Source organism: Lepidochelys olivacea (genome assembly GCF_965140295.1).
Source record: "Lepidochelys olivacea isolate rLepOli2 genome assembly, chromosome: 6".
Classification (NCBI taxonomy): domain Eukaryota; kingdom Metazoa; phylum Chordata; order Testudines; family Cheloniidae; genus Lepidochelys; species Lepidochelys olivacea.
Window position 1 is genome coordinate 79,926,948 of NC_140416.1, and position 27,834 is coordinate 79,954,781.

Below are 27,834 nucleotides of genomic sequence, written 5' to 3' on the forward strand. Positions count from 1 at the left end.
CCTGAGCCTGCCCCCGGACACTCCAGTCAGCCTCCAGAAGATCCTGGAGTTTTTCTGGCTCGGGCTGCACTGGGTCTCTGCAGGTGTCCTGAGCCTTCCCTGGAGGAGGGAGAAAGGGCCAGCTTTGTGTCTGCAGTTAGGTCTGTGTCTTCCACCTCAAGGCCCTGCAGAATTCCTTACAGTGTAGGTAGTAAGGCATGAAGTGTGCTGGGCATGTTTTCATCCACCCCCTCTGAGGGCTCTGTTACAACCAGCAGCTCTTGTACCTCCACACGAGGGTGCCCCCCAAAACCAATCTGAGCTGCCGGTCTTTTACCAGGACCTCCTCAGGACCTGGAAGCTAGTCTCGGTGACCAGGTCCATGGCAGCCACCAAGGGGGTGAACCTTTTTGCTGAGCCCTTCGTACACATCCCAGCATCTAAGAGTGCAAGAGTCTCTCTTGCTGCACTGGAGGTTGGTCTTTGCTGGTACCACCAGGATCTCCTGGACTACGACTGAGGAGACTGGTTGTATCCCATTGCGGTCTGTTAATATATGGGGCTTTCCACCCCTTGTGTCCCCTGTCGCGTGTTCCAGGAGGTAATGGCAGCCCTACAGCCTGTCTCTCACATTTTCCTTGAACGGGTCTTGCGGGAGGGTGCTCCCCCTTGCCCGCTTGATCTTTACCGTTGGGCTCTTGCCCCACAAGCCTCCCCAGCCGCCACCTTCCCGCCCTGACCCCCCACTCACCATCTGAGCTGGCTGCGAGACATGCAGCCGATCAGTCTCTGAACCACGCTCAGGAAACAGCTGTATGTGCTTGTGCTCCGCACTGTTCATTTCATCACCCTCATGTCCCACCCGACACCAAGTGGAGGGACCTCCTACCACCCACGGAGGGCAAACAACCCTGATGGGCTAGTCCATATTCCACCCTGGTTCCACGGCCCACTGGGGATGTTAGTTGGTGGCTCCTTCACGGAGTCATGAGCATGGGCATGTACTGGGTGCAGTTCACCACTTCCCCCGACATCTGCTCCTTCTGCAGTGAGAGGGAGACCCTCGCATGCATTTACATTAAGTGCGCCAGGTTGCAGCCCCTCTTCCAGCTTTTCCAGAACCACCTCCTCCAATTTTGGCTGCACTTTTCCCTGCACCTCCTGCTTTATGCACACCCTATCCATGGCCCCACGAAATCGCAAGATATCCTCATCAACCTTCTCCTGGTGCTAGCCAGGGTGGCCATCCACCATACCATGAGGAGGAAGCTGAATGGGAGGTTGCTCTATGACTATGGGACCTACTTCTGATCCTCCCTCAAGTCTCTGGACAGAGTTCCTCTGGGCCATGCTCCTTGGATGTCTTGAGGAGCAGTGGGCACTGTCTGGGGTCTTCTGCTTGGTATCCCCATCTGGATCCCTGATTTTGAACCTGTGACCCACCACTTCCATCCCTTTCTTTTCATTGGTTGTCTCCCATAATCATTTGATGTCTGGGTCTGGTGGCTCTTCCCCTTAGACTGTGAGCAGGGGCCTTTAGATGTGGGCAGGCTTTTGCCCGCCCATCCCCAGTGCTTCAGTAGGTGCACTGACTTAATCTTCGCACAGAGCCTGCAGTGACTCAATCTTCAGGCATATGGCTGCAGCCTATCCTCCAGGTTCAAGTATTTCCTCAACCCCACCAGAGCTGTAGATCAGTCTGTGCAACTACCCAGCCAGAAATCCTCATGCTGCCTCACAGAGTCTCAGACTCTTGAGACTCCCAGCCTGCTCTTGACCCTGTTCCTGTTTCTGCCCCAGCCTTGCCCAAGCCCTGTTCCAGTCTTGTCCTTGCCCTACCCTGCCCTTGCTCCAGCCCTGTTATTGACCTGCTCCAGGCTTACCTCTGCCTGCTGACCCTACCTAGACCCCTGGACTCTGACTACCTGGCTTTGATCTTTGGTCTGTATCTGGACTCTGGCTATGACTGTGACTTGGCTTGTCCCTGGACTCTGACCATCTTGCTTCAACCCCTGGCTTGCATCTGAACTCCAGCTATGGACTCCTGGCTTCACGATGGACCCTGATCTTGGTTCTGACCCTGGCCTGTCCCCAGATCTCGATTCCAGTGCCACTCTTGGTCCAGTCCCAACTCAAAAGTCTGGCTTTGACCTTTCGTCCAGCCACTAAGCCTGACTACTGAGAGGTAGCACCTGACACCTAGTTTTGGAAGGCTCTGATGGTCCTGAGTCTTCTCCAGTTTTGGCTAACCAAATAATTTTGTGTCATCTGCAAATTTTGCAACGTCACTGCTCACCCCCTTTTTTATGTCATTGATGACTACGTTAAACAACACTGATCCTAGTATAGAACATTGTGACACTCTACATTTTATCATGATGAAAATTGGCCATTTCTTTTCTGTGTCTCAGCCAGTTTCTGATCCATTACTTTGACCAACACAGTATGAGTACTTAGTTTCTCTAGTAGCTTCTTGTAAGAAGCTTTGTTAAGGGCCTTCAAAAGTTCAAGTAAAGTACATCAGCCAGTTCCCCTTTATTGATTTCTGTATTAACACATTCAGTTAATTCAAACAAATTTGTAGAGACATTTTCCTATGCAGAAGCTATGCTGGTTAGACCCTAATAAATTTGTGATCTCCTAGATCTCTTATAATTCTATTTTTAATTGTTTTTCAATACATTTACCAGATATATAAATAAGGCTTACTTGTCTGTAATATCCCAGATCATTTCTAGCACCTTTTTAAAACACACAACAATTGCTACCCTTCAATCCCCTGGTATAGTAACTTTTAAAAAAAATTAAAATGTGCCTGTTTTTGCTTAGCAGCTCAGCAACTTTATTCTTAGATATGTTGTAAACTCTTGGGCATATACCATCTGGACTCAATGGATTTGTTGCTTTTTAAATTATCAGTTTGTTCCAGCCCTTCTTTTTTTGTTACCTCACTCTCTGATAGTGCTTCATTGTTATTACCAGAAAAGAGTAGGTGCCAGGCAGGTATGCTCTGTGGTGAAGAATTGTGCAAAGAAATCATTTAGTTTCTCAGCAATAACCTTATCTTCCTTAATTGCTTGCTTTACCCATGGTGGTCCAGCAGACCCACTGATTTTCTTGCAGGTTTTCTGCTTCTAATATACTTACAGAATTATTTGTTTCTTTTTATATCTTTAGCTACTGTCTTTAACTCAATTAGGTACTTTTGTAAATCACACTGGGCACCTATCTGCATCTTTAAGCACATAAATACCTTCATAAATGTGGCCCTCAATCCTTTTGAGAACAGTCGGAGATGGCAGCCATTTTGAAAAAGAGCAGTTCTTTGTGGAATTCTGTTGCTGCTGAAGTAGTAAATTTTAGTTGTGAAGAGTGACTGCAAAAAATTTACTCTGAATCCTAAAAATAAGTCTTCAAAATGTGACCTATGTACAAGATAACAGTAATATTTAGAATCATAGAATATCAGGGTTGGAAGGGACCTCAGGAGATCATCTAGTCCAACCCCCTGCTCAAAGCAGGACCAATCCCCAATTTTTGCCCCATATCCCTAAATGGCCCCCTCAAGGATTGAACTCACAAGCCTGGGTTTAGCAGGCCAAAGCTCAAACCACTGAGCTATCCCTCCCCCCATAGAAAACTATAGATTTAACTATGTGGGACTTTGATTAGTCTGCATTATTCCATTACTAAGAACATTTGGGACCAAGAAAAGATCTGACCTCCAATGGTAAATTTATGAAAAAAAAACAAACAATTTTTAACTAAATTTAACTAAAAAAAAAAATCGTGGATTTACTTAAATTCTCAGAAAATTCATTCTGTGCCAAAAGCATATGTACTGAGCAATTTTGGGGAGGATAGATTGTAGTCTTTATATAGAGGTTGCATCTCTTCTTTAAGTACAAAATTCAACTCTACCTTAATTACAGAGTCAAGACCAGCAACTCCATACTTTTTTTTTATTATTTATTTTTATTTTTTTCTTTTAGGGTCTTCTTTTACTAGCATCCTTAACTATTTTTTAAAATCCTCTTTTAAAGTTCAGTGCAAGATTTCAATATATTTCCTTCTCTAATGATGTTAAACTTAAAATTTATTTTGATCACGGTTACATAGGGGCTCAACTACAGATATTTCTTGGACCAACTCTTGTATTTACTTACATATAAAGGTTTGACAACACCCATGCTTGTGTCTGTTTAACTAGAGGTTTGCTTTTAAACTATTTTAGTTAAACCAGTGCAAGTTTATAAACGAATACTTATTTCAGTTTAGCTATTTTTTAATTTATCTTAATCTGGTGTTAAAAATAAATTAAGTTAAAGCAAAATAACACACTTTGTAGCCAAACTAAGAGTACCTACACAGGATTTTGCACCAGTTTAATTAAAATGGTTTAAAAACACACTTTTAGTTAAGTCAGTGAAACTTCTGAGTATAGACAAGGCTTGCGTGAAGAGTAGCCAGGCCTCCAGCATGCTGTAAATTTAATACTGGTAGAAGATCAGTTTTTAACTGCATTTTATATCATAGGCAGTATCTGTGTTGTGATATAGTAATTATGGGAACTTTTAAAAATTTACTGTATTCGGTGCTGGAAAAATATTTCAGAATTAAGTGAAAATATCCATTGGGTTGATAAATGATTTTTCCTTCAGAACATTTTTCTTCTATAACAGTTCCCTGCTGATTACACAAGCAAAACACACAGTAGTTAGCTCTTGTAAAAGAGAATGAGTTGAATATATAGCTAGCACTTAATTAAATCAATGGCCTACTAAGGACTATAGCACATTTTGTTGTTTGGCAACAAAATGTGCTATAGTTTGGATATTGATTAATATCTCAAAACACTTTTGAAATACAAAAGTAAGAAATATGTTGAATAGTATGTTATCCTGACACTCAAAGAAGTGTTTTTATTTTGTACCTATCCAAAATGTCTAGACCATAGAAATGTCTCAGTTTGAGCTTTTCTGCATCTCCAGAAAGCAATAAAGCAAACTTCCTGTCATTATAAATTACTGCAAAGCGATCTGCTCTTTTTCCAGAAAATGAATAAATTTGAAATATATTTGGTACTAATGATTGTGGATATGTGGAACTCTGCTGCAGCTAATTTTCATTTTAAATGCTAATTTTAGAGATTAAGTAATTCAAAGGATAGCCTGAACTAGAATTTGATTTCAGGTAGCTTCAGGGCTAGTTTAATGAAATGCACTTATGAAATATTGAGTCTTTATGTAAATGTATTTTGGTGTTTTTAATGCAGGAGACATTCCATTGCATGTTAATATAAGAGAGACATGTGATGCCGGCCAGCCTATTGTTATCTCACAGCCTCAAAGTGACACGGTAAGTTTAGTGCTATGAACTTAAAAAAATAAATAAACAAACAAAAATACCCTGAAGAGTGGGGAGGGAGGAGGGAAAGGTCTCTGTTATTTTAAGAGGGGAAACCGTCTTGTTAAAATAAGGAAATAAATCCTGAAAATTTAATTAATTTATGTACTTGCTCCAAAACCGAGGTACACAGGTATGTGGGTTGTCCTTGCTGTCTTTTTCTCTTTGTGCACATGTTTTTTGTTTGATTAGTCTGAACCATAGTCTCAGTAGCAAAAGACTCAATCCAGATGCTTGCATGCCAAGAAGAATAAGGGTAAGTGTCGGTGATAGGAAAAAAACCCAGAAAGCGACCCTATAATCATGTAAAGCTACGCTGCTGTCTTTTTTCTATGCTTATCTGTCCTTTCTACTTTGTTTATGGATAGAAAGAATGCGAACTGTGTGTAACCTGCACTCCCTGCTTTTGGGGAGAGAATTCCTTATACAGATAAGCCTCCATGCTCTTACCTACCCCAGAACTTCAAACAGACTGGGTTAACCGGTTCGAACTGGAAGAGATATCACAATGTATGTTGAACCAAGCTATAAAAGCTCATCCCTGTTCTTTGTTCGGGGCTTCACCATTTTCCTCTGAAAAGGAATTGGTGAGCCCTTCAGCTGTCGTATTCGCTAGCAATAAAGTGCCTCACTTTATCAAAGAGCCAAGACTCTGTGTTTTGTTTGGCTAATACAGAAGTCCAGGGAAGGCTACCCTCCTAACCCTAGACGGGAGGGGAACCCTTTTTCCCTAACATCGGGACACACGAGATCTCACTAATAACATAGGTCTTCTAAAGCTGTCTGTTGATCCTTTGGTAGTTGAGTCACGAGAGGATCAAAGGGGAAGGTTAGTTCTGTCAAAAGGTCTGTGTAACAAGAACCTGCACATTGTCAATACCTAGAATATAGTTAGTAGGAAGTGGAGGAATTTGTATACAGGAGGCAATGGGATGTTTCTGTGAATTCACCATAGCATTTTATTGCCAAATGAAAGCACTGGTGTATTGAGAAGGTGGGGGAAAAAACAGACTTATCTTTCCAGAAAAGTAGTCTTGTACATAAGATATTGTCATACATGTTGACAGTACAGTACTTTTCTGCCTAGTACATCTTTTCCCTACCCTGTGCCTATCTCCTCTGTTTGGATTGTAAGCTCTCAAAAGCAGGGACTGTCTGTTACCTCATTTGTACAGTGCCTATCACAATAGGGCTCAATTTTTATATGGTTACCAACATTCTGGAGAGTAGTAGCAAAACCTAAACATTGTTGTACTTGTTAATTTTGTTTTTAAGAGAGAAGTTGCAGCAGAGTACCTTATAAGACTACTAATAGAATGCAACACATTCACTAGTCTGGGATAAGGCCTGTACTACTATTGATCACAGATCACTATTGATCTGTGAAATGGTTGTGTGATGTTCTGGTTTATCTATTCTCTGGATAGATGAAGAGTCTTCAGTCTCCATTCATCAGGCTGTCACACTTTACAAGCAGTACTTTCCTATTTAAAGAGAAATACAGTAAAATTCTGTAGATTTGCCATCTACATTTGTGAGTTTGTTTCTAATCTGGCATCTAATTCCTGCCCACACTTGCACTGGTAATGGCATTAGGAAGAAATCGGGGGATAACTCCATTATCGACATCAAGTTAAATATGAAATAAGTAAATTTTTAACACTTACTGTGCCTCAGTAGAGGGAACTTTTTTTACACTTTCTCATTGTCTTTGTAAGATAATCACTTCCCCCACAAAGAAAAAGTAAAAAATCACTAATCTTTGTGCAATTTAAAATTGCTTGTCTCCCCCCCACCACTTCTCATTTGAATGAGAGAGAACTTTAATGTATCTATCTTATTTCTTTCTTTAAATAATATAAAATTCACAGCACATAAACAATGGTTAGAGAGGTTCTATGAGGTCAGATTCTAATCTTCAATATATAACATCCATCATCATGTTTCTCAAATAAACTAAAATTGCGGCTGTTCATTCATGAAAAACCACGTATTTTTCAGATAGAGGACATTATGCATTGCACTGTTGAAATTATCTCCACTCTTGTCCTTAGATTCAGAAATATTAAAAACATCTGTTCCGCTTTCCTTAGTGAACTTTTATAAATGAAATAGAGTTATAGGGCTGAAACAATACATAGCTGAATAAAACAGTGGGCTATAGGGAGAGTGACTGAGTCCTCAGAAAAAAATGTGCTGAGTTTAACTGTCACGTTTTAGGTTCTGTTAAGACTAGAATAAAAGGTATATAATCCCCACACCAGTGATGAAGGGGTTAAAGAGAGGCTGTGGGCAAGGCTGGTCCTGCCCCTTCAGCCCTGTCAATAATGTCAAGGATGGAATAAGGTCTTAAAAAGAGGAAGTTCTCAGCAGTTGCGAGGCAGTTCTGGGAGAGAGCAGGCAGCTGGGGAGGGCTCTGTAGCTCATAAAGGAGACTCCTAAAAGCCTTCAGGGGAGCTACCCTAAGGAAGGCCATTTACCACCTCCCCAGCCCCGTGCTTACAAGAAGACAGCGACCCTGGTATATTGGATGGGTAAGACAAGTTCGGCAAGCTGATTAGATGGTTGCTGTCACTACCCTCAATCCCTTTCAGCCCAATCTCCAGCTAAATTAGAGGTACTAAGGACCCTACTATGGGATTATCCTAACAAAACAGATGGGGCATATATATGCAAGGGACATCTGGTAGGGTTTCAGATCCCATGTGAGTAGGCTTGGAAGGATTATAATTTTATCAATAAATGTCAGTAAACATCTATTACCAAGTACACATACAAACCTATGAAAAAGTATTACTATCAATCATTGACATTTACAGATAGACAAAGTGAGAAAAATGCTGCTTGGGAATGTATTAGAGTTTGATTTAAGGTTTTTGAATCTCAACATTTACTGTAATTAAACAATTATTGTTTACCCCTCATTGTCTGGCGCTCCCCTCCGTAATTTCTTGCAACTGTGAAAATGTAAATAGATAAGAATTGGAAAATACTTCTTAAAAATAAATATCAATACTAGCTATCAAAATTATAAAAAATAAAAATCAAATTCTGCCAAGCCTACATACGAGGGGGAAAGGTTACGTGTGTGGGCTGAAAATTTATAACTTATTAAAGAACTAGAACAAATAGTTTGGGAAAACGTCAGGTAGAAAGAATAGTTGTTCCTTTTTTGAAATTACCAGTAGAGATCTACAGCTCTTCTGGGTGTGGTGCCTAAAAAAGTTAATGGATAATACAGGATTATCAACCATTTATCTTACCTTCAAAGCTTCCTTTAAAGACAGTATTGACCCTCAATTATGTTCACTTTGATAGTCCTCATTTGATGCAGCAGTAGCCATGGTTAAGGAATGCAGCATAAGGACACAGGTAGCAAAATACAACATTACTCTGTGTTCATTACAAAAATAGTAACTGGTTCGGTCTTCAGTTTGAGGAATATTACTGTTTTGACAAGGCCATGCCCTTGCTCCACATCATGTTCAGCCTTTGAAAGGTTAAGCATGACATTGGAATGGTCAGATCTGAGGGAAACGAGCTTGCACCCAAGGCAGTTCACTGTTTCAGTGACTTCCTCTTGGCAGAAAATATGATCAGTAGAGCACAGCTGCCTGTTGAGAGCATTTCTGGAGATGACCGAGTGCTTGGGGTCTCACTGGCCTCAGAAAAGGCAGAAGGCCCAGCACAGTTAACATATTTGGGAACTGAATTGGATTCAAAACAGTGTGTATCATGGATACCCAGAGACAGCTTAGGTAAGGTAAAGGTGTAGATAAGGACAATCAAAAGTTCTACGAAAGCCACTCTAAAACAGGAATAAGTAACTATTGGGACATTTAAATTTTGCATGTAGGGCAGTGGCCTTGGCTAGAGTCTTTTGTGCCCATGTGGTGGCTAACACTTTTGGAGCCAAGAATCCTCATCGCTTTGTCAGGATGACCAAAAGAAGTAAGGGCCGATTTGGATTAGGGGAAGCGTTCTTATAGCAGTTTAATGGGTTATCAGTTCAGTGACCCAATTGAATGCTAGGATCAGCATTACGGGGACTGTCTGACGCCTCTGGGAAAATTGGTTTTGGAGTTCATTACCAAGGGACTTGGTGTGCATAGAGGTGGCCTGAAGAGTGGTCAAAGCATAGTATAATAAGAGATTACTTCTATTAAGTTTTTTCTGATATTGGTGGCTGTCACTATTTGGGGTGAGGAATTAAATGGTTTTGATTTTAGTCTGACAAACAGGCAGAGATTCACATTAATTCAGAGTCAACGAAGTAATGTGGCTGGTAAGGGCATTTGTATTGCACTGCTGTTTGTTTAACATATTTTCTGTGTAGTACATGTTTCTGGTGTTGATAATGGGATTGTCCATGCTCTATCTCAGTTTCAGGATGACCGATTACAGAACCTAGTGCTGTTTGCCGCCAAGACCCACAGGTGATGCCTCACAGTTTGTGGAACCATGGCTCCTGACGGCTTTAGGATTGGTGGAAAATTCCATTGCCCCAAGGACATTACGGGTTTATGAGGCTAGTTTTGTTGAGTTCATAGATTAGCATTGAGGAAGCCTTCCGTATGTTTAGTACATCCCTGAGTTTCAGGTGGTGAATTATGCGGTGTCTTTGGTGCATTGTAGATTGGCATCATTGGCTATAGTGAGTCACCTTTAGAGGTGGGCAAATAACTGATTTTTTTGGCTTGTCCAGCAAGCCAAAAAAATCAAAAAATATTCATAAGATTCTGAAAATGGCAAAACTTTTTCCACATAAGCAAATTAGAAAAGGGATTGTGTGTCCGTCTGTCCATCCATCCGTGTCCCTTAATATCTGTAGGCCAACTGTTAGGGAACTTGCTTGGGATGTGGTAGACCTAGGTTTGAATCTCCACTAGATATTGCCCCCTCATAGGTGAGCATCCTAACCGCCAGACTATAGACTATTTTGGAGTGTGTCACTCTCTGTCTTGTTGAAGCTGTTGCACTGTGTGTAAATCAATATTCATTGAGCCAAAGAGAGAGTGAGTGAGAACAACTGTATAGCCTGGTGATTAAGGCACTCACCTAGAAGGTAGGAGATGTGGATTCAAATCTTCTCTGCCTGATTCATTGGAGGGATTTGAATCCAGATCTACCTCCCAGGCTATGAAGTTGTTCTCGCTCACTCGCTGTTTGGAACAATGAATATTTCTATTTATATGTAGTGGAACAGCTTCAACACAAGAGACTGAGAGCAACCCACCCCAAATCAGCTGATAGCTTGGTGGCTAGGGATGCTCACCTGGAGCGAGGGATATCTAGTGAGGATTCAAACCTGGGTCTGCTACATCCCTGGCAAGTGCCCAAACCACTGGGCAAAAGGTTATAAAGGGGCAGGTTGATATGGACTCACAGTTTTGCTGACATGCATAAAGGTTTTCTCAATAAAAAATAATTAGATCAAATTTGCAAATTGATTAAAACTGCATTTTTTTTAATGAATAAACTATTGGTTCAAAAATTTTCGCCAACTTGTAGCAGCATTGCTGGCCTGTCATTTTGTTGCACGCTGGCAGGATTTACTAACACATGTGGAAAATTCTTACTAAGGAAGCTTTTGGAGGGATGGTCCAGAGGAGAGGGATGCTGCATAGGTTTCAGGCACCCCATAACCATAAAGCATTTGTTTCAGTGATTGGAAGCTTTACCTACATTGGGGTGCATGTGGATTTGTTTAAAGCTGCATTTGTCATTGCTGTTTTCAGTGCCTTCAGGGTTAGTGAGGGTGTGCTGGTGTCAAGGGGACAGCTCCAGGAGTGCCCTCAAATTGGTAGATGTGCAACTTAAACAAGGAGCAGTGCCCTTGAAAATTAAGGTATTTACAACCCTATCAATCCAGAAAAGGAGCCACAGAAGAGCTAAGAGAATGCTTGTATGAACAGGTATGTCCAGTAAAAGAGTTTGTGATAACCATGTGGATGCAGGAGCAAGGCCCTTTATACCTCTGACTAGGTACCATTTGCTGTGGTAATGGGGGAGGCATTAGCCCATTTGGATCCCAATCTGGCAAATTATGGCATTCGTTCTTTTAGGATGGGTGCAGCGCTGTTCACAGCACTGGAGGGTTTTCAACTCTCAGAGGCTGCAGGCAAGTAAATCGGACTGAAATATGACCTATAAGCAGACGGTCAGCTTGGCATGTGTTACAGCTGAGCTTCAGGTGTGAGGCTATCCACCTGCAATGGTTTGGGAGAAGGGGCATGTTGTCAGATCAGCTCATGCCTCTTCTGCTCTTGTAGATGTCTGAACTACATCCATCTAATATCCTGATTGCTCAGCTCAGGGGAAATGATCTGGGGGCCTGCCTTGGGGTAAATTTGTGAATTAGGATTCAGAGGGGCATGGGATGGAGTAGACTGACAGAGCATGAGATTAATTGGGTCAGAAATATTTGCAAGGTGAGTATGGCAAGGCGTGGTCAAACCAGCCCATGGGGTTAGGGCTTGGAAGAGCATGAACTGTGATGTTGTCAGAGTCATCTTTGGACATGGGGTGGCTCAGGGACATCTGGTATCATGTGCCTGAATTTTTAGATGTGATAGAGTGCCCTTGCTGGACAGAGGGTCTGGCATTTGGCTTGGAGACTTTAGGAATTGGATTAGGCATGAAATACGTAACAGACTGTGGGGTGAAGGTGTGACCACACTAATTACTGGCACCCCGAATGTGCCAGTGCAGATACAGGCTAAAAAAAAAAAAAACCGCTCCCAGAGGTAAATGAGACCTGGGACCTTTTGCCTGTAAGGAGAAGGTGAGACCTAAAGTCTTTGCAGACCAAGGTCTCCTTTGGCATTCTCTTCCCCTCTTGTGTGAGGGAGGGCATGAGGATTGGAAATTAGTTGAGTCCTGTTGGTAAACTGAAGAAGGTCTACCCTGAGTATATGGTAGGAGTCTAGAAACTCTGCACTGGACCCAATTAAATGCCTAGTATGTGAGAGTGGGTGGGTCGATAGTGCCCCTCTCCATTGTTAAGTTAGTAGAGTTGCAGCCTGCTGTTTAAATCGATCCTTGTGTGTGTCTTTCATTTGCACACAGTTCAAAGATACGCAGGAAATTTCACTCCTTTTCCTGAGGGAAACCCTCCACACTTTTCCATACATCTTGCTTCTGCTGATTCAGGAACTTTGTTGCCATTTATCTGCTCACCATTCCTGTACCCATCTCCCCAAAGAGGGGGAGTGGTTATATAACAAAATCTAAAGCTGGAATTTCGCTTTTTTTGTCTGGCAGTATTATATGCCAGTTTTCGAGGGGTGTGTGTGTGTGTAGAAGTAGAGTGACAACTCCTCAACACTTCTCCCTTGCAATATACCTCCTCCCTCCTGTAAAATAAATATTGACAGAGCCCAGGCCGCACAGCATTGGTGAAGAAGGGACTGTGCTACTTAGGCTCTACTTACACACACCCTCTTTCTGTTTTCAAAGCATTTCTGCTCCTTCTTGTGCTCTTCTGCTCCCCTCAGCCCCACAAGCAAAAGGAAGGAGTTTTTGACCTCCAAGTAACTATCCAGTAAGTTATTGATATATTTGAAATTGTTGGGTTTGTTTTTTTTTTAAATTTCCACAGATGAACTGCTTGCTTTCAGAAAGAAGGACTATAAACTAATTCCTATTAGAGAGCCTCCAAATAACAAAGGAAAAACTATAATCTCTAAAGATTAATCATTTTGTATTAATAGGAAGGTAGCTGTGAGTGATAGATACGAACTCAAAATCCTCTTCCTCTCTCCATGCCCTTTCCACCCAAAAAGAAAAAAGTTTCTATTTTTGTTGCAAGCCATCTTCTGTTGCTTAGTAATGAGAGAATAAACAACTGAACTCAGCCGTATTATTCAAGTCTACAGATGGCACATTAAAAAGATCATGAATAGGAGAAAAAGTTCAATATATGAAGAGTTGAGTTTGTGTAATGAAGGGAGTATTGATAATTGGAAATCCTGTTTAGACTTTTCACATATGTTGTTTGTGTTACTGCCATTTTATTAGCTTTGGATGAACGACTGAATTTCTCACCAAGATAGAGATTTCACTTTTTAATCACTTTGGAGGAAACAAGTCTAGGTCAAATCACCTAATTAAACTGTTCTCGAACCTTGATGTAGGAAAATTAATCTTGCATTTCTGAAATCTTTTAAAACTGAAATGTGTTGTTAAAAAGTGACCAACAGTTTTATGTTCCATTCATTGGTATGTGTATATTGATGTTTACTGTCCAAATCCTGGTTCAGTCCACAGGAACTGAGTTGTGTCTATGGTGAAGGGTTATCATCTCATAGGACCTGGACACACATGGACACACATGGTTTAAGGTCAGAAGGAACCATTAGGTCATCTAGTCTGACCTTCTTTATATCACAGGATATTACATTTCACCCACTTATCCCGGTAATTGAGTCCAATAACTTTTGTTTCACTTAAGCATAATTTGTGTTTGGCTAAAGCGTATCTTTCAGAAAGGCATGCAGGCTTGATTTGAAGACATCAAGGGATACAGAATACACTGCTTCCATTGGTAGTTTTTTCCAGGGGTTAATCCCTCTCACTGTGCAGAATTTGGGCTTGATTTGTAGTTTGAATTTGTCTGGTGTCTGCTTCCAACCGCTTGTTCTTGTTGTGCCCTTCTCTGCTAGATTAAAGAGCCTTTCAGTACCTGGTATTTTCTCCCTGTGAAGGTACTTATAAACTGTAATCAAGTCACCTCTCATGCTGCTTTTTGAGAAGTTGAACAGATTAATCTCTTTAAGTCTCTCAAAAGCTAAACCAATTGAGCTCGTTGAATTTGTCACTGTAATCCATTTTCTTTAGCTTTCGAATAATTGTTCTGGCCCTTCTCTTCACCCTCTCCAGTTTTCCAGCATCATTTTTAAAAATGCGGAGCCCAGAATTGAACACAGTATTCCAGTATCCGTTTCACCAGTGGCATATGCAGAGATAAAATCACCTGCCTGCTCTTACTCACTTGTCCCTTGTTTACACATCTAAGCATCATATTAGCCCTTTTCAGCACAGCATCACACGGGAGGCTCATGTTGAGTGGCTTATTCATTATGACCCCTAAATCCTCTTGAGAGTCGCTGCTTTTCAGTGTACAGCTTTTCAGTGTACTGACCGCCACTTCCTGCAGCCCACATTGGCGTGGAGCGGCGAACCGCGGCCAGTGGGAGCCACGATCGGCCGAACTTGCGGATGCAGCAGGTAAACAAACCGGCCCGGCCCGCCATGGGGCTTACCCTGGCGGGCCGCCTGCCAAAAGTTGCCAATTCCTGATCTACCATTCTGTGAGTATGGCCTGCATTCCTGGTTCTTAGATAAATAGATTTGCATTTGGCTGTATTTTGTTTGAATGGGCCCCATTTACCAAGTGATCTAGGTGTCACTATATGGCTGCCATGTCCTCATCATTATTTACCGCACTTCCAATCTGTGTCATCCACAAATTTTATCAGCAGTAATTTTATATTTAGTTCCAGATCATTGATGAAAATGTTGACTAGTACCAATCCTGTGGAACTCCACTAGAAACACTTCCATTCAGTGCTGATTCCCCACTGACAACTTATTTTTAAGATCTGTTAGCCAGTTCTTAATCCAGTCAGTGTGCGCTCTGTGGCTATTGTACAGTGCTAATTTTTTAATCAGAATGTCATGTGGTACTAAGTCAAATGACTTACAAAAAAGCTACATCTATTACATCTTTGCAGTTACCTTTATCAACCAAACTTGTAAGCTCATCAAAAAAAGATAGTTTGACAGGGTCTGTTTTCCATAAATCCATGTTACTAGCATTAATTGTATTATTCACCTTTAATTCTTTATTAATTGAGTCTGGGGCTGTTGAATAATTTCAGTTAACTCATGAGATTAACTCAAAAAAATTAATCGCGATTAAAAAAATCACAATTAATCGCACTGTTAAACAATAGAATACCCATTGAAATTTATTAACTATTTTGGATGTTTTTCTACATTTTCAAATATATCAATTTCATTTATAACACAGAATACAAAGTGTACACGTGCTCACTTAATATTTATTTTTGATTACAAATATTTGCACTGTAAAAAACAAAACATTTTATTTTTCAGTTCACTTAATACAAGTACTGTTGTGCAATCTCTTTATCATGAAAGTTGAACTTACAAATGTAGAATTATGTACAAAAAACCCTGCATTCAAAAATAAAAATGTAAAACCTTAGAGCCTGCGAATCCAATCTGTCCTACGTCTTGTTCAGCCAGTCGCTCAGACTCACTAGTTTGTCTACATTTGCAGAAAGATACTGCTGCCCACTTCTTGTTTACAATGTCACCTGAAAGTGAGAACAGGTGTTCGCATAGCACTGTTGTAGCAGGCGTCACAAGATATTTACATGCTGGCTGCGCTAAAGATTCATATGCTTCGGCCATTGTTCCAAAGGACATGCTTCCATGCTGGTGATGCTCATTAAAAAAATAATTCATTAATTAAATTTGTGACTGAACTCCTTGAGGGAAGAATAGTATATCTCCTACTCTGTTTTACCCTCATTCTGCCATATATTTCATGTTATAGCAGTCTCGAATGATGAACCAGCACTTGTTGTTCGCTTTAAGAACACTTTCATGGCAAATTTGACAAAATGCAAAGAAGATACCAATATGAAATTTCTAAAAATATCTACAGCACTCCAACCCAAGATTTAAGAATCTGAAGTGCCTTCCAAAATCTGAGAGGGATGAAGTGTGGAGCATGCTTTCAGAAGTCTTAAAAGAGCAACACTCTGATGTGGAAATTACAAACCCAAACCAGCAAAAAAGAAAATCAACCTTTTGCTGGTGGCAGCTGACTCATGATGATGAAAATGAACATGTGTCGGTCCGCACTGCCTTGGATCCTTATCAGCATGGATGCATGTCTTCTGGAATGGTGGTTGAAGCATGAAGGAATGTATGAATCTTTAGTGCATCTGACATGTAAATATCTTGCTATGCCAGATACATCAGTGCCATGCAAACGCCTTTCTCACTTTCAGGTGACATTGTCAACAAGAAGCAGGCAGCATTATCTTCTGCAAATGTAAACAAACTTGTTTGAGCGATTCGCTGAACAAGGAGGACTGATTGGACTTGTAGGCTCCAAAGTTTTACATTTATACTTTGGAATGCAGGTTTTTTTGTACATAATTCTATATTTGTAAGTTCAACTTTCATGATTGTTCTACAGTACTTGTAGTTGGTGAATTGAAAAATACTATTGCTTTTTACAGTGCAAATACTTGTAATCAAAAATAAATATAAATTGAGAACTGTACACTTTGTATTCTGTGTTGTAATTGAAATCAATATATTTGAAAATGTAGAAAACATCCAAAATATTTAAATAAATGGTATTCTATTGTTTAACATCACGATTAATTGCAATTCATTTTTTTAATCATGCATTTAATCATGATTAATTTTTTTAATTGCTTGACAGCCCTAATTGAGTCCCATATCAGTTTCTTCATTATCTTGCCCAGGGTCAATGTCAGAATGACAGACTTATAATTGTTAGAAGCTGGCAGCTAAATACTTCAAACATCCTTCTCAGTTACTGTGGACTGGAAAGTATTTCATCATCTTCATCTGATTTGAGTACATCATCCTGCTTCTTTCAAATACAAAAATGAAATATTTATTGAACACTGCTGTCTTTTCTGCATCATCATTATTATCATCTCCATTTAGGAATGGGTCTGCACCACTGCTAGAATTTCTGTTGTTGTTATTCTTGTTATATGTAAAAAGCTCTCTGTTGTCCTTGGCGCCGCCAGCCATGGACTTTTCCCTCGTGTCTTAAGCTTCCCTTATCAGTATTCTGCACTTCATATCTTCTGTTTTATATCAGTTCCTATTTATTTCTCCCATTTTCCATTTGTTATGTATTGCTTTTTTATTTCTAAGTGCTGCCTTCGCTTAACCACTGAATCAGGATGGGCATTTGGCCAAAGTTTTCTTGACTGTGGAATCATGACTGTTTGGCCATCTAATAATGTCTTCTAAAGAACTCCCAATTTTCGTCACTTTTCCGTCAAAATTTGTGCTCCCAAGCATTTTCACTCATAATTGTTATTAGCTTTCGGAAATTAACCCCTTTGAAGCACCAAATAAATCTACTCCGGGTGGGGATTTCCTCGTTTTGCCCATATTGAATGTAATCAGATCATGATCTCTGGTCCCAAGGCAACCACCAGCTTCCAGTTCGGTGATTAATTCATCTTTATTCATCATAATGAGGCCCAAAATATAGTTATCTTGTGTTGGGTGCAATATATTTTGTGTTAGAAAATTATCATCTATCATTTTTAGAAACTCTGAGACCTCTAGCATATGTCTCCTAAACTGAAGTCTTCCATCACAACACAATTTAATTTTCTACATGTTGCAGACATATGTTTAAGGATTAAATCATCCTGTTCTCTGATTTGATTCAGTGGTTGCTAACAGGCCTCCAACTATTCATCCTCCTGGACTTTGTTAGTTTGCACATTGATCTGTATGTATGAAAAATCCTGTGGCTCTGAGTTATCAGTAACTCCTAAAACAGGTAATGGTGTTAATGTAGAGTGCCAGCCCTCCCACACGCACCTTTTTTGCTCACTGTGTCCTTTCTGAACCAGTGATTATAACATTCCAATCATGCGAGTCATCCCACCAAATTTCAGTAATGCCAGATATATCAAATTTCTTCTCATCAGTAAGCATTCCCAGTTCTCCTTGCTTGTTACTCAGACTCCTATTACTGGTATATAGGTAATTGAAAAATGTCTTCTCTTCACAGTCTCAGTCACATGGTTAGCAGGGAGATGATTGATCTACTCTCCCTGAGTAGAGGGAAGACCACAGCTGCGCATAGTAAGTGCAGAGGCTGCACAGAAATATGGTTGGGCCAGATGGTTGGATCATGCACTTCTCCCCATCAGAAAGTTGTGTTCAGACAAGTCAAAGATAGCTGCTTCTATGAATCAGCCCCTCCTTGTGGAAAAAGAGGAAAATGCTTTCTAGAAAAATCCCCGCTCTAGGACACATTCATGTTTTGGTTGCATAAACTAGCTGAGTTGCTGCTTTTGTCATTTAAAAAAAAAAAAAAAGCTAGTGAAAATCCCGTGAGGGAAAATCTTTGTTTCCTTTTTTACCTTGACCAGGGTCTGGAAAACCCAGTTTCAAAAATGAATTGGGTTTCAAGGCCTTGAAATTTTAGTCACCATAGCCTGTAAAGGGATGTATAGTCTACTTCTATTGGGTTTCAGAGTAGCAGCCGTGTATCCGTAAAAAGACAGGGAGTACTTGTGGCACCTTAGAGACTAACAAATTTATTAGAACATAAGCTTTTGTGAGCTACAGCTCACTTCATCGGATGCATAAATTTGTTAGTCTCTAAGGTGCCACAAGTACTCCTTTTCTTTTTACTTCTATTGGAATGCCGTGCCCTGACTCCTCCTGCTCTGGAAGTAGACACATGGTTTCTGCAGTGCATTGGGTTTTATATATATATTGTGGATAAGGAGGAGCAGGATTGCCCCTAATCTTTGATGGGAATTTTATTGAAAAGTGAAGGCTTGACTGTTGTGGTACAGCAATGGGACTTTATAATTCTGATGGCTTATGTCTAACTTAAATAACTTAACTCCATGACATACCTCCTGTTTGTACTTCTTAGTGAATTGTGAACAGAAGTTTTTAAATACATTTTCATTTCATTCTATTTCACTCAGTGATGTCAGACTTGCTTGTAACTACATTGTAGAAAATTAATTTATTAAAATATTGGTTTATGGGGTTACATCATAATTATATGCAAAATAATACATCATAACTGTGCAGTCTCCATACTTTTCTTCTGTACTATATTTTGGGGACTATAAAAGTGAGTTGTGGTGGCTGGTTTTGCTGATCATAAAATTACCCTAAATCATTCTCTTGTTAAAGATCTTAACACTTTATAGAGTAAACTAAGAATTTTTGAAGCATGTATAGTACTAAATGGTAAAAAGAATTGTACCCAATAATTTGGGACTCTGTTTTTAAAAATAGCTTGCCTTTTTCAAAATGACAACTGTACAAATAAGACAATGTGTTGAAGAATGTTAAGTAACTCCTAGCACAAGACTTATTTCCTACGTAGTAGGAATGATTAAACAGAACTAAATTCTTCAGAATCTCTTGTAGAGTTTCTTCAGTTAGCTATTTGTCACCTTGATTTAGCACTGATTTATAAGTGCACAAATTGGTAGATTAATGGTTGGAGAAGTCTGCTACTGTTTCATGTAGTTACATTATCCAGTACCCACAGAAACTATCATTATAGAATGGGCATATGGAGGAAATATGAGCGACATCAATGGTGCTAGTCTTTTGAAAAAAAGCTAATGATAATTATATTATTAGAATTGCATTTTTGGACCTCTCTTAGGCAGTATTAATGTTCTGAATTGCTTTTGAAAGAAGAAAAAGCTGCCTCCAAGCTGAACTGCAGAATAGGAAATACTGTTGTTCATCCTGGTAGTTCTTATTTTAAACAAGTCTTAGCAGTGTCAACATACTGCTACTGCACTTGAGGCTGACCGTGCAAAGACTTAGGTAAGTGAGTCACTTTACTCTCGTAAGTAGTCCTATTGACTTCAGTGGGATTGCTCACAAGAATACAGTTAATCATGTGTCTTTGTAGCACTGGGGCCCTTCATTTTATCAATTGTGATTATATTATACGCGCCTTGTGTACTATTTATAAAGGCCTTGATCCTGCATTCCTTATGTACCCAAAGCTTGAGGGCCAGTTCTATGGATACGTGAACACTTAAGTAACAAGAAGTGCACCTGATATCACAGTGGTAAAGCAGTGGGGCTGGGAATGGCACAAAGAAGGATGGAGGGGCTGAGAGTAGCCTCTAGGTATTGGAAGCGTGAGGGTGCGGGTGGCGGGGAGAGTAACACATTGGTGATCCTTCTAGCCATGTCTTTCTTTTCTAACAAAACAGGCAAGACATTCTCTGCAAAATACCCATTACAGCGGGAGTGTAGGGTGGGCCAGAAACGCAAGCTCATTGTGAGAAAATTAAGAGGTCACTTGATCATTCCCTATAAGTATCTAAATAGGGGGAAAAAAGCTAAGTAGCAGAAAGGTCTATTCTAGCAGACAAAGGCATAATAAAATCCAGTGGCTTGAAGAATTCAAAGTGGAAATAAGATGCAGATTTTTAACAGTGAAGGTAAAATCACTGGAACAATTTACCAAGCCCTCTTGGTTGGTTCTCCATTGTTTGAAATCTTTAAACCAAGACTGAATGTCTTTCTAAAATATGCTGTAGTTCAGACACCAGTTATTGAGCTTTATACAAGGATTACTGGGTCCAACTCTGTGGTCTGTGCTATGTCAGAGGTCAGAGTTCTGGTCCTTTCTGGACTTAGTCTATGAATCTATGATCAGTTTGATAATGAACCTGGCTCTGTTGGCTTTTAAAGTTGTTAATGGAAAAGGACCTTGGTACATATAATAAGACTGTCTCCTTGAGTGTTATTTTGGTAAGCGTCCATGTTCTGACATCATCTACCTTGTTAGGGACTCCACCATCACACCATAGGTTGGTGTGTGATTGACCTTTACTGGGGTGGTCATTAATCACTTGGAATTTGGTCCATTTGGACATCCACCTGAATCTCTTGGAAAAAAGGTCTTTTAAAAGTATTTTCATTTTTAATCTCTGTTGACTCTGTCATATTCTCCTTAGTGCACCCCAGTGCGTAATGATGTCATTTACTTGGCTTTTTAGTATTTTATTTGTTTTTTGTCTGAAGTTTGAAATTGTGTATGCAGCACCTTGACCAACTTGACAGGACAGAGAAACTTGAGGAATAACATTTTCTGTCAGGGACGAAGGGGTCCTTCACAGGAAGAACACAAGCACTGCCTGCTGGACAGGGCAGATTGTTCAGCTGAGTTTTGGACTGGCATTTTAAAAATAACTGACCATATTTGGAGTTGATTTTTTCCTTGATACTTACTAACACTTAAGTTTTAATTATTATAATTTTATTTCACCAGCAAAAAGGCAACACTGAAATCGAAATACTTCTCTGAATGTGTGTGGAAGAACATAGCATGAACAGAAGTTTTTATATTTCTTCTGCTTTCATATAGAAAACAAAAGGTAATAGATATGTTTTTGTTTTTACAGGCCAAAGCCTATCTAAGGATAGCTACTGAAATAGTAAGGAGATTGCCAACTCCTCCAGCATGATGTGCTCATCTCGGGTACCGGTGATCAGAACTTAACAGTAAAGTGATTCGATGGTGTAAGCAGTGGTGGAACAAGCAGAAGTACATAACTCTATGGATTATCTATTGTATTTGTAAAAAAATTATTTTGAAGTTTAGGAAACAAAGTTTGAAAGTATTGTTATTTTATATTTGTCATGACATCATTTGGTTACATTCAAATGGATTGAAGGAGATGGTACGTGACATTTTTATATGGTTGTCCGCTGCTGATTTTTAATATCCTTGAACAACAAGGACAAAGTGCATCATTCAGCAATGGAGTTTCCCTCAGTTTTAATGTGAAGGTTCAGCCTGTGGAAACTGCAGTCCCAGAATACAATGTGCCATCTTCATCCAAGCAGAAAGACTCAAAAGTGGACCATGGCATGTTGAGGATTATAGTCCCTGGCTCACAACTGTATAAAAGATGAGGGCATCTGCAATTTCCCCAATTTATGTACATTTTTATTCAGACCTCGGTGCTCTTGTTAAATTGCCAACATGGTCTTAAATTGGGCAAAGCATCAAGGACTTAATTAGCAAATGGAAAAACTACGTAATTACCATATGTTTGTGTACATTTACACTTAAGCCTCAAAAACAATATGATCTGCATATTCTGTAATGACTTTTCCTAATGGTTCAAGAGCAAATTTCTTCCCTATTGGATTATATTGGGTTATGAGGTAATTTCCTACTTACGGGATAATGGACTATATGACCTGTAGGCAAATTACTTGCCTGCTTTGTGTTATGTTGAACCCAGATAGAAAACTAGGTAACAGCAAGGTCTTCATTGTAAGACCTATCATATCTGAGTTCAACTTGGCAAGCGAAATAAATGACAAAAATTAATTAATTTCATGGCTGCATACAAGCATGTGTTCCCAAATCAAAGTAACAATGCAGGATCTGAAAGTTTGCTTCTGTAGTTACATCTTTAGTTTATACAAAGATACGATCGTCAGACTGCAAGACCTCTTTTGTTTTTTATTGTCTTGTGTTCTATGATCCTTATTTTTCGGTTGGTATAATTTCTATGGATGAAAAAACATGATTCTGTGGCACAGGCTTCCATTTACAATTAGAAGTTTGAATTTATAGTCAAGACTATTTCACACCATTCAAATATGTATCCTTATGGAGTTTTGCCTTTGACTTCACTAGGGCCAGGATTTCACCCTTTGTTTACACCATTGTTCCTGTCGCTTTTCTCCTCTTGAAATAATATGACATAAAATAGAATTTGGCATTCTTTGAGCCTGGGCACACTTAAAACATATGCACTGAAAGTGAAATTAAAATTTTGCTTCAAATTATTAATTGAATCTCAGACTTGAGTGGAGTTTTGTAAATATGAAAAATAATGTATTTTAAGATGACTGATTTTTTTTAACTTAGCTCTCATTTATGTACCTGGAAAAAAGTGCAGAGAAGTAAAATTGCAGCTGTTTCAGTAGCCATGTTATTTCCAGCTTTTGGATTGTACCTTTATTCAAACACAAGTATCCAATCATTTGCAATTGTCTAGTGATATATTTTACAAAAATTAAACTCTTAATGGTGTGCTTCCTCTTGTCACTTCATTGATAACTATTTGCCTTGTTGGTTTGGTAAGAAGTTTTCTCTCTATGTAGGCATTTCTGTTGCACCCACCAGAGTAATATTAATTTATCTGCATGTGTGTATGTCTGTAAACATTTGTAGAGCTCTCATCACCGTAGTACTGTAGGACATGTTAACTCTCAGTGCAAAGCTTGGATTTCCAAAGTTGTTTTTAAAATTTAAAAAAGTCTATGTCAGGCTTTCCAAATTTAGTATTTATTATCTTCACTCTTGATGTTAGCAAGTTTGTGAGTGGCTACTGACATTTCCAGTTCAGGATTAGAACTATCAGAATTCAATTAGAGGACTGTTTTTTGGGGTTTTTTTATGTTTCTCCACATCCTTGGTTGGTGTGAGGGATCAAGTTAGGTTTTTATAATGTTCTTTTTAAAAAAAACAAAAAAACCCAAAGCATTAGGTTTTACTCTTTCGAGTCCTGCTGCTATTAAGCTACCTTTAATACCTTTCGGTTAACTACCAGTGTCCTGGGAAAATTTGTAAACATAGTTTCCGAAAGAATATGCAAAATGCTTTTTAATTAAATGCCTTCATGGAAGGATTGTCCTGTGCATATTTGTAAATAATGTTTAATGCTCACTGTAGTGGATGAAATTAGATTTTTTTAATAAAGAGTGGTATCAACCGTTTAAAACACTTATAATAAATAAAGGGCCTTGCGAGTATGCCACTGAAAGAATTATCCTTGCATATAAGGGCAACCATATTCAAAACAAAACTAAAATCAAAACGAATTAGCATTACATGCCTTGTCATCACTAATGGATAAAAGAATCTTCCTCCTATTACTGTTTCTGCTAATGAATGTAAGTCTGTTGATGCACCACGACTATGGCTTTTACACTATATAGATACTTGCACTTTTTTTGATTATACAGTGTGTACTGATGATTAGTTTTGAATGCTGCTGAAATTACTGTAGAGCCAGGCTAATTCACACAAATGACTGGAATTAATTACTGGATGACTTGATTTTGAGTATTAGTGAAAGGCACTACATAGGAAAGGCAATATTTGACTATAAAACAATACATATGGTAAGTTAAAGACATAACATCATAAAATATATTTTGTTTACTATCCTCACCACAGTAGTTTACTTTCAACTACGGGCTTTGATATTTCATAAGCAGTGGAACAGGTTTCTAGGGAGGTTGTGGAATCCCTGTGTCACAAGCATACCCTGCCAAAGACCCTGCTGCCTTGTGGTGCCCTGCTTTATGGAGCTCTCCTTTTAAGAAGAAAAGTGCTGTGAGTTCAGACCTCCAAGGGTTGCCTAGAGAGGCCTCCCAGGATCAGCTGCACGCGGAAATAGTGAGACTTGGTCCTCTAGTGTCTAGAAGGGCCAAGAGCAGGCAGAGGCCAGTTAGGGCCCAACATGCCAGTAAAAAATGGCTGGCTGCTTCTGTCAGGAGCTAGGGATGGGTGAATCTAGGACAGGAGAAGATGGATCTTCTTTCTGTCTTAACCCAAAAAGCCTGGTTTGGTATGAGCCTAATTCTAAATGTACCTTTATGTTGTTTAAGTGTAAAAGACTTTTATTTCCTTTTGTGGAGCATAAGGCCCAGGTGTGCCATCCTGAGTTGAAGGCATAGGCGCTGACTTCCTCAGTTCCGGGGGATGCTTGATCCCTGCCCCCACTTCACCCCTTCCCCCAGGACCCCACTCCGCCTCTTCCTGTTCCACCCCAGCCTTCCCCAGGCTCTGCCTCCACTCCACCGCTTCTCCCAAGCCCCCACACCTACCCCACCTCTTCCTGCCCCCACTCTTCCCCCTCCCCAGTACCTCCTGTGCGCTGCTTGAACAGCTGATCACAGTGGGATGGTGGGGGAGGAGCTGATCGGCATGGCCACTGGTGGGCAGGGGGCGCTGATCTGTGGGGCTGCCAGTGGGGGCTGAGCACCTACTGTTTTTTTCCCGTGGGTGCTCCAGACCTGGAGTGCCTACGGAGTCCGCGCCTATGGTTGAAGGTTAATATGATTGCTGTAAAATATGGTGAGTTTGCTTTGCAAGATGCTCCATTGGCTCAGCCTGTATGATTACCTGCCTTGTGGACAGGTGCTGTATGAGTGCATTTGGTGCAAGGAGCTCATAGCCTTCAGAGACCTATAGGGACTGGGAGTGGCTGGCTCGCTACAAAAACAATTTTCCCTTTCTTAGTATTGACACCACCTCATCAAGTATTGGGAGTGGACCACATCCACCCTGACTGAATTGGCCTTCAACATTGGTTCTCCACTTGTAAAGTCACTTCCTTTTCTTCATGTGTCAATATGTATTTATGCCTGTATCTGTAATTTTCACGCCATGCATCTGAAGAAGCGGGTTTTTTACCGATGAAAGCTTATGCCCAAATAAATCTGTTAGTCTTTAAGGTGCCACCGGACTCCTTGTTGTTTTTGTGGCTACAGACTAACACGGCCACCCTTCTGATACTTGGTATTAAATGACGCATCACAGAAACGTAGTGAAATGATTAATCAATTGGGACACTGATACCAGGGCACAAAATATATGAGAATGACAGACTAGGTCACGCTGATGGGGGAGTGGCGCTATCTATGTGAAAGAAAGCATAGAGTCAAATTTAGTAAAAATCTTAAATGAATTACCAAATCTTAAATGAAGTACCATAGAATCTCTATGGATAGAAATTCCATGCTTGAATAATAAGAATATAGCAATAGGAATATACTACTGACCACCTGACCAGGATGGTGATTGTGACTGTGAAATGCTTAGGCAGATTAGAGAGGCTTTAAAAATAGAAAACACTATAATAATGGAGGATTTCAACTTGATACATGTCACTTCAGGACAGGATGCAGAGATAAAATTTCTAGAAATCATTAATGGCTGCTTCTTGGAGCAGCTAGTTCTGGAACCCACAAGAGGAGAGGCAGTTCTTGATTTAATCCTAAGTGGAGCACGGGATCTGGTCCAAGAGGTGAATATAGCTGAACTCAGTAATAAATGACGGCAATGTAATTAAATTTAACATCTTTGTGGTGGGGAAAATACCAAAGAAGCCCACCATAGCAGCTTTTCACTTCAAAAAGGTAAACTACACAAAAATGAGGAAGGTGGTTAAATGGAAATGTCACAAGAGTGAAATGTCTGCAAGCTGCATGGAAACCTTTTTAAAACACCATTTTAATGTTGTTATGTATGTTACATTGTTCTTGTGTGTGTATTTTAATAACTACCTGTTCAATACTGTGCAAATAAAAGTATTTCAGAAATGACAGCACAGTAGTTAGCAACAGACTGTAACACGTTTCTGGATCAGGATAGATCTGACAGCAGAAATAAAATTTTGAATTACTTTAAAAAACTTGACCCACCTAACTTTTTACTAAATCAGTATCTGGTATTCCTGGGAATTAATTAAACAAAGCCATCGGGTTCCTTTACCAATTGGTGTATCTAAGGCTTTATTTCCTTTTGTAACAGAGTTAAAAAAGAGAGATAAAATCAAACTTTAAATGGAAAAAGGGGTCTAGTTCAAGAAACACTTGACAAGAACCTCTTTATTTCCTTAAGGGTGAGTGTGTGTGTATATAATGTATGTATGTAGGTAACACTTCTACAGCACTTCAAAGTGCTTTTTAAACAATCATTAGCAGCTGATTGACATTTTTCAACTGCTTTTATTATTCTTCTCAAAGATTTTGTGCCTCTGTCGAGATCTTCAGATAGTTTGTTTCCTTTATACAGCCATGTTCATTGTGCTACCTTTACCTTGCATCCATTGAAGTTAATGGCAAAGCTCCCATTGATTTCAGTGGGGCTGGATCAAGAATCAAGTTACCATCCTTCTGACCAAGTAGGGCAAGATTTCCACTGGAACCAGTCAGTATTTCTCAATAAGGATCTTAGTGACATTAGGCACTAAGGTGCAATATGGGGTCTGTGATTTAGTGTCAGAATTAATTAATAATGAACTGGGTTTTTATTATTAATAGTATTTTGGTAATTTAGCAGTACCTACAGGCCAGGTACTAGATTCTACTAGATCAGTGTTTTTCAACCTTTTTTCATTTGCAGACCCCTAAAAAACTTGGAATGGAGGTGTGGATCTTTTTGGAAATCTTAGACATAGTCTGAAGCCCCCAGAGATCCATGGACTACAGGTTGAAAACCACCGTTCTATGGTAACAGCAACCTATCGTGGACATAGTTTGCTGGCCCCCAACTGTCTGATGACCACAGGTTGAAAATCACTGTGCTATGCACTGTACAACATACAACAAAGAAACAGTCCCTACCATAAAGAACTTTACAATCACGTATCAGACTATATTTTCTGAATTCTGTTTTACATCATAAGACATAGCAGAGAAAAACAAATACCATTTTCTGTACCCAAAGAGCTTTACTTTTCCATTATCTTCACATACACAGTGGGAGTTTTCTGCTCTCTTTTCAGCAGGTAGAGGGCAGATGCAGCCTCCCTTTCCTTATTTATCTATTACCCTCAGTATCTCTGTTTATATGAGTATTGAACCAAGTATTCA

General features: G+C 39.8%; 1 protein-coding gene across 6 annotated transcripts in view; it reads left to right on the forward strand.

The window, feature by feature from the left end:
• Positions 1–26,579, forward strand: part of NUBPL (NUBP iron-sulfur cluster assembly factor, mitochondrial) — a 156,981-nt gene extending 130,402 nt beyond the window's left edge. For 4 of the 6 annotated variants that reach the window (XM_084632404.1, XM_084632405.1, XM_084632406.1 and 1 more), the window contains 2 exons: positions 5,255–5,337; positions 21,612–26,579. In XM_084632404.1, the coding sequence (XP_084488530.1) occupies positions 5,255–5,337; positions 21,612–21,674 (146 nt within the window). In that variant the 3' untranslated portion in view covers positions 21,675–26,579. The remainder of the gene's footprint in view (positions 1–5,254; positions 5,338–21,611) is intronic. The other 2 variants (XM_084632402.1, XM_084632403.1) reach the window with 2 other exon arrangements.
• Positions 26,580–27,834: the final 1,255 nt, after the last annotated feature.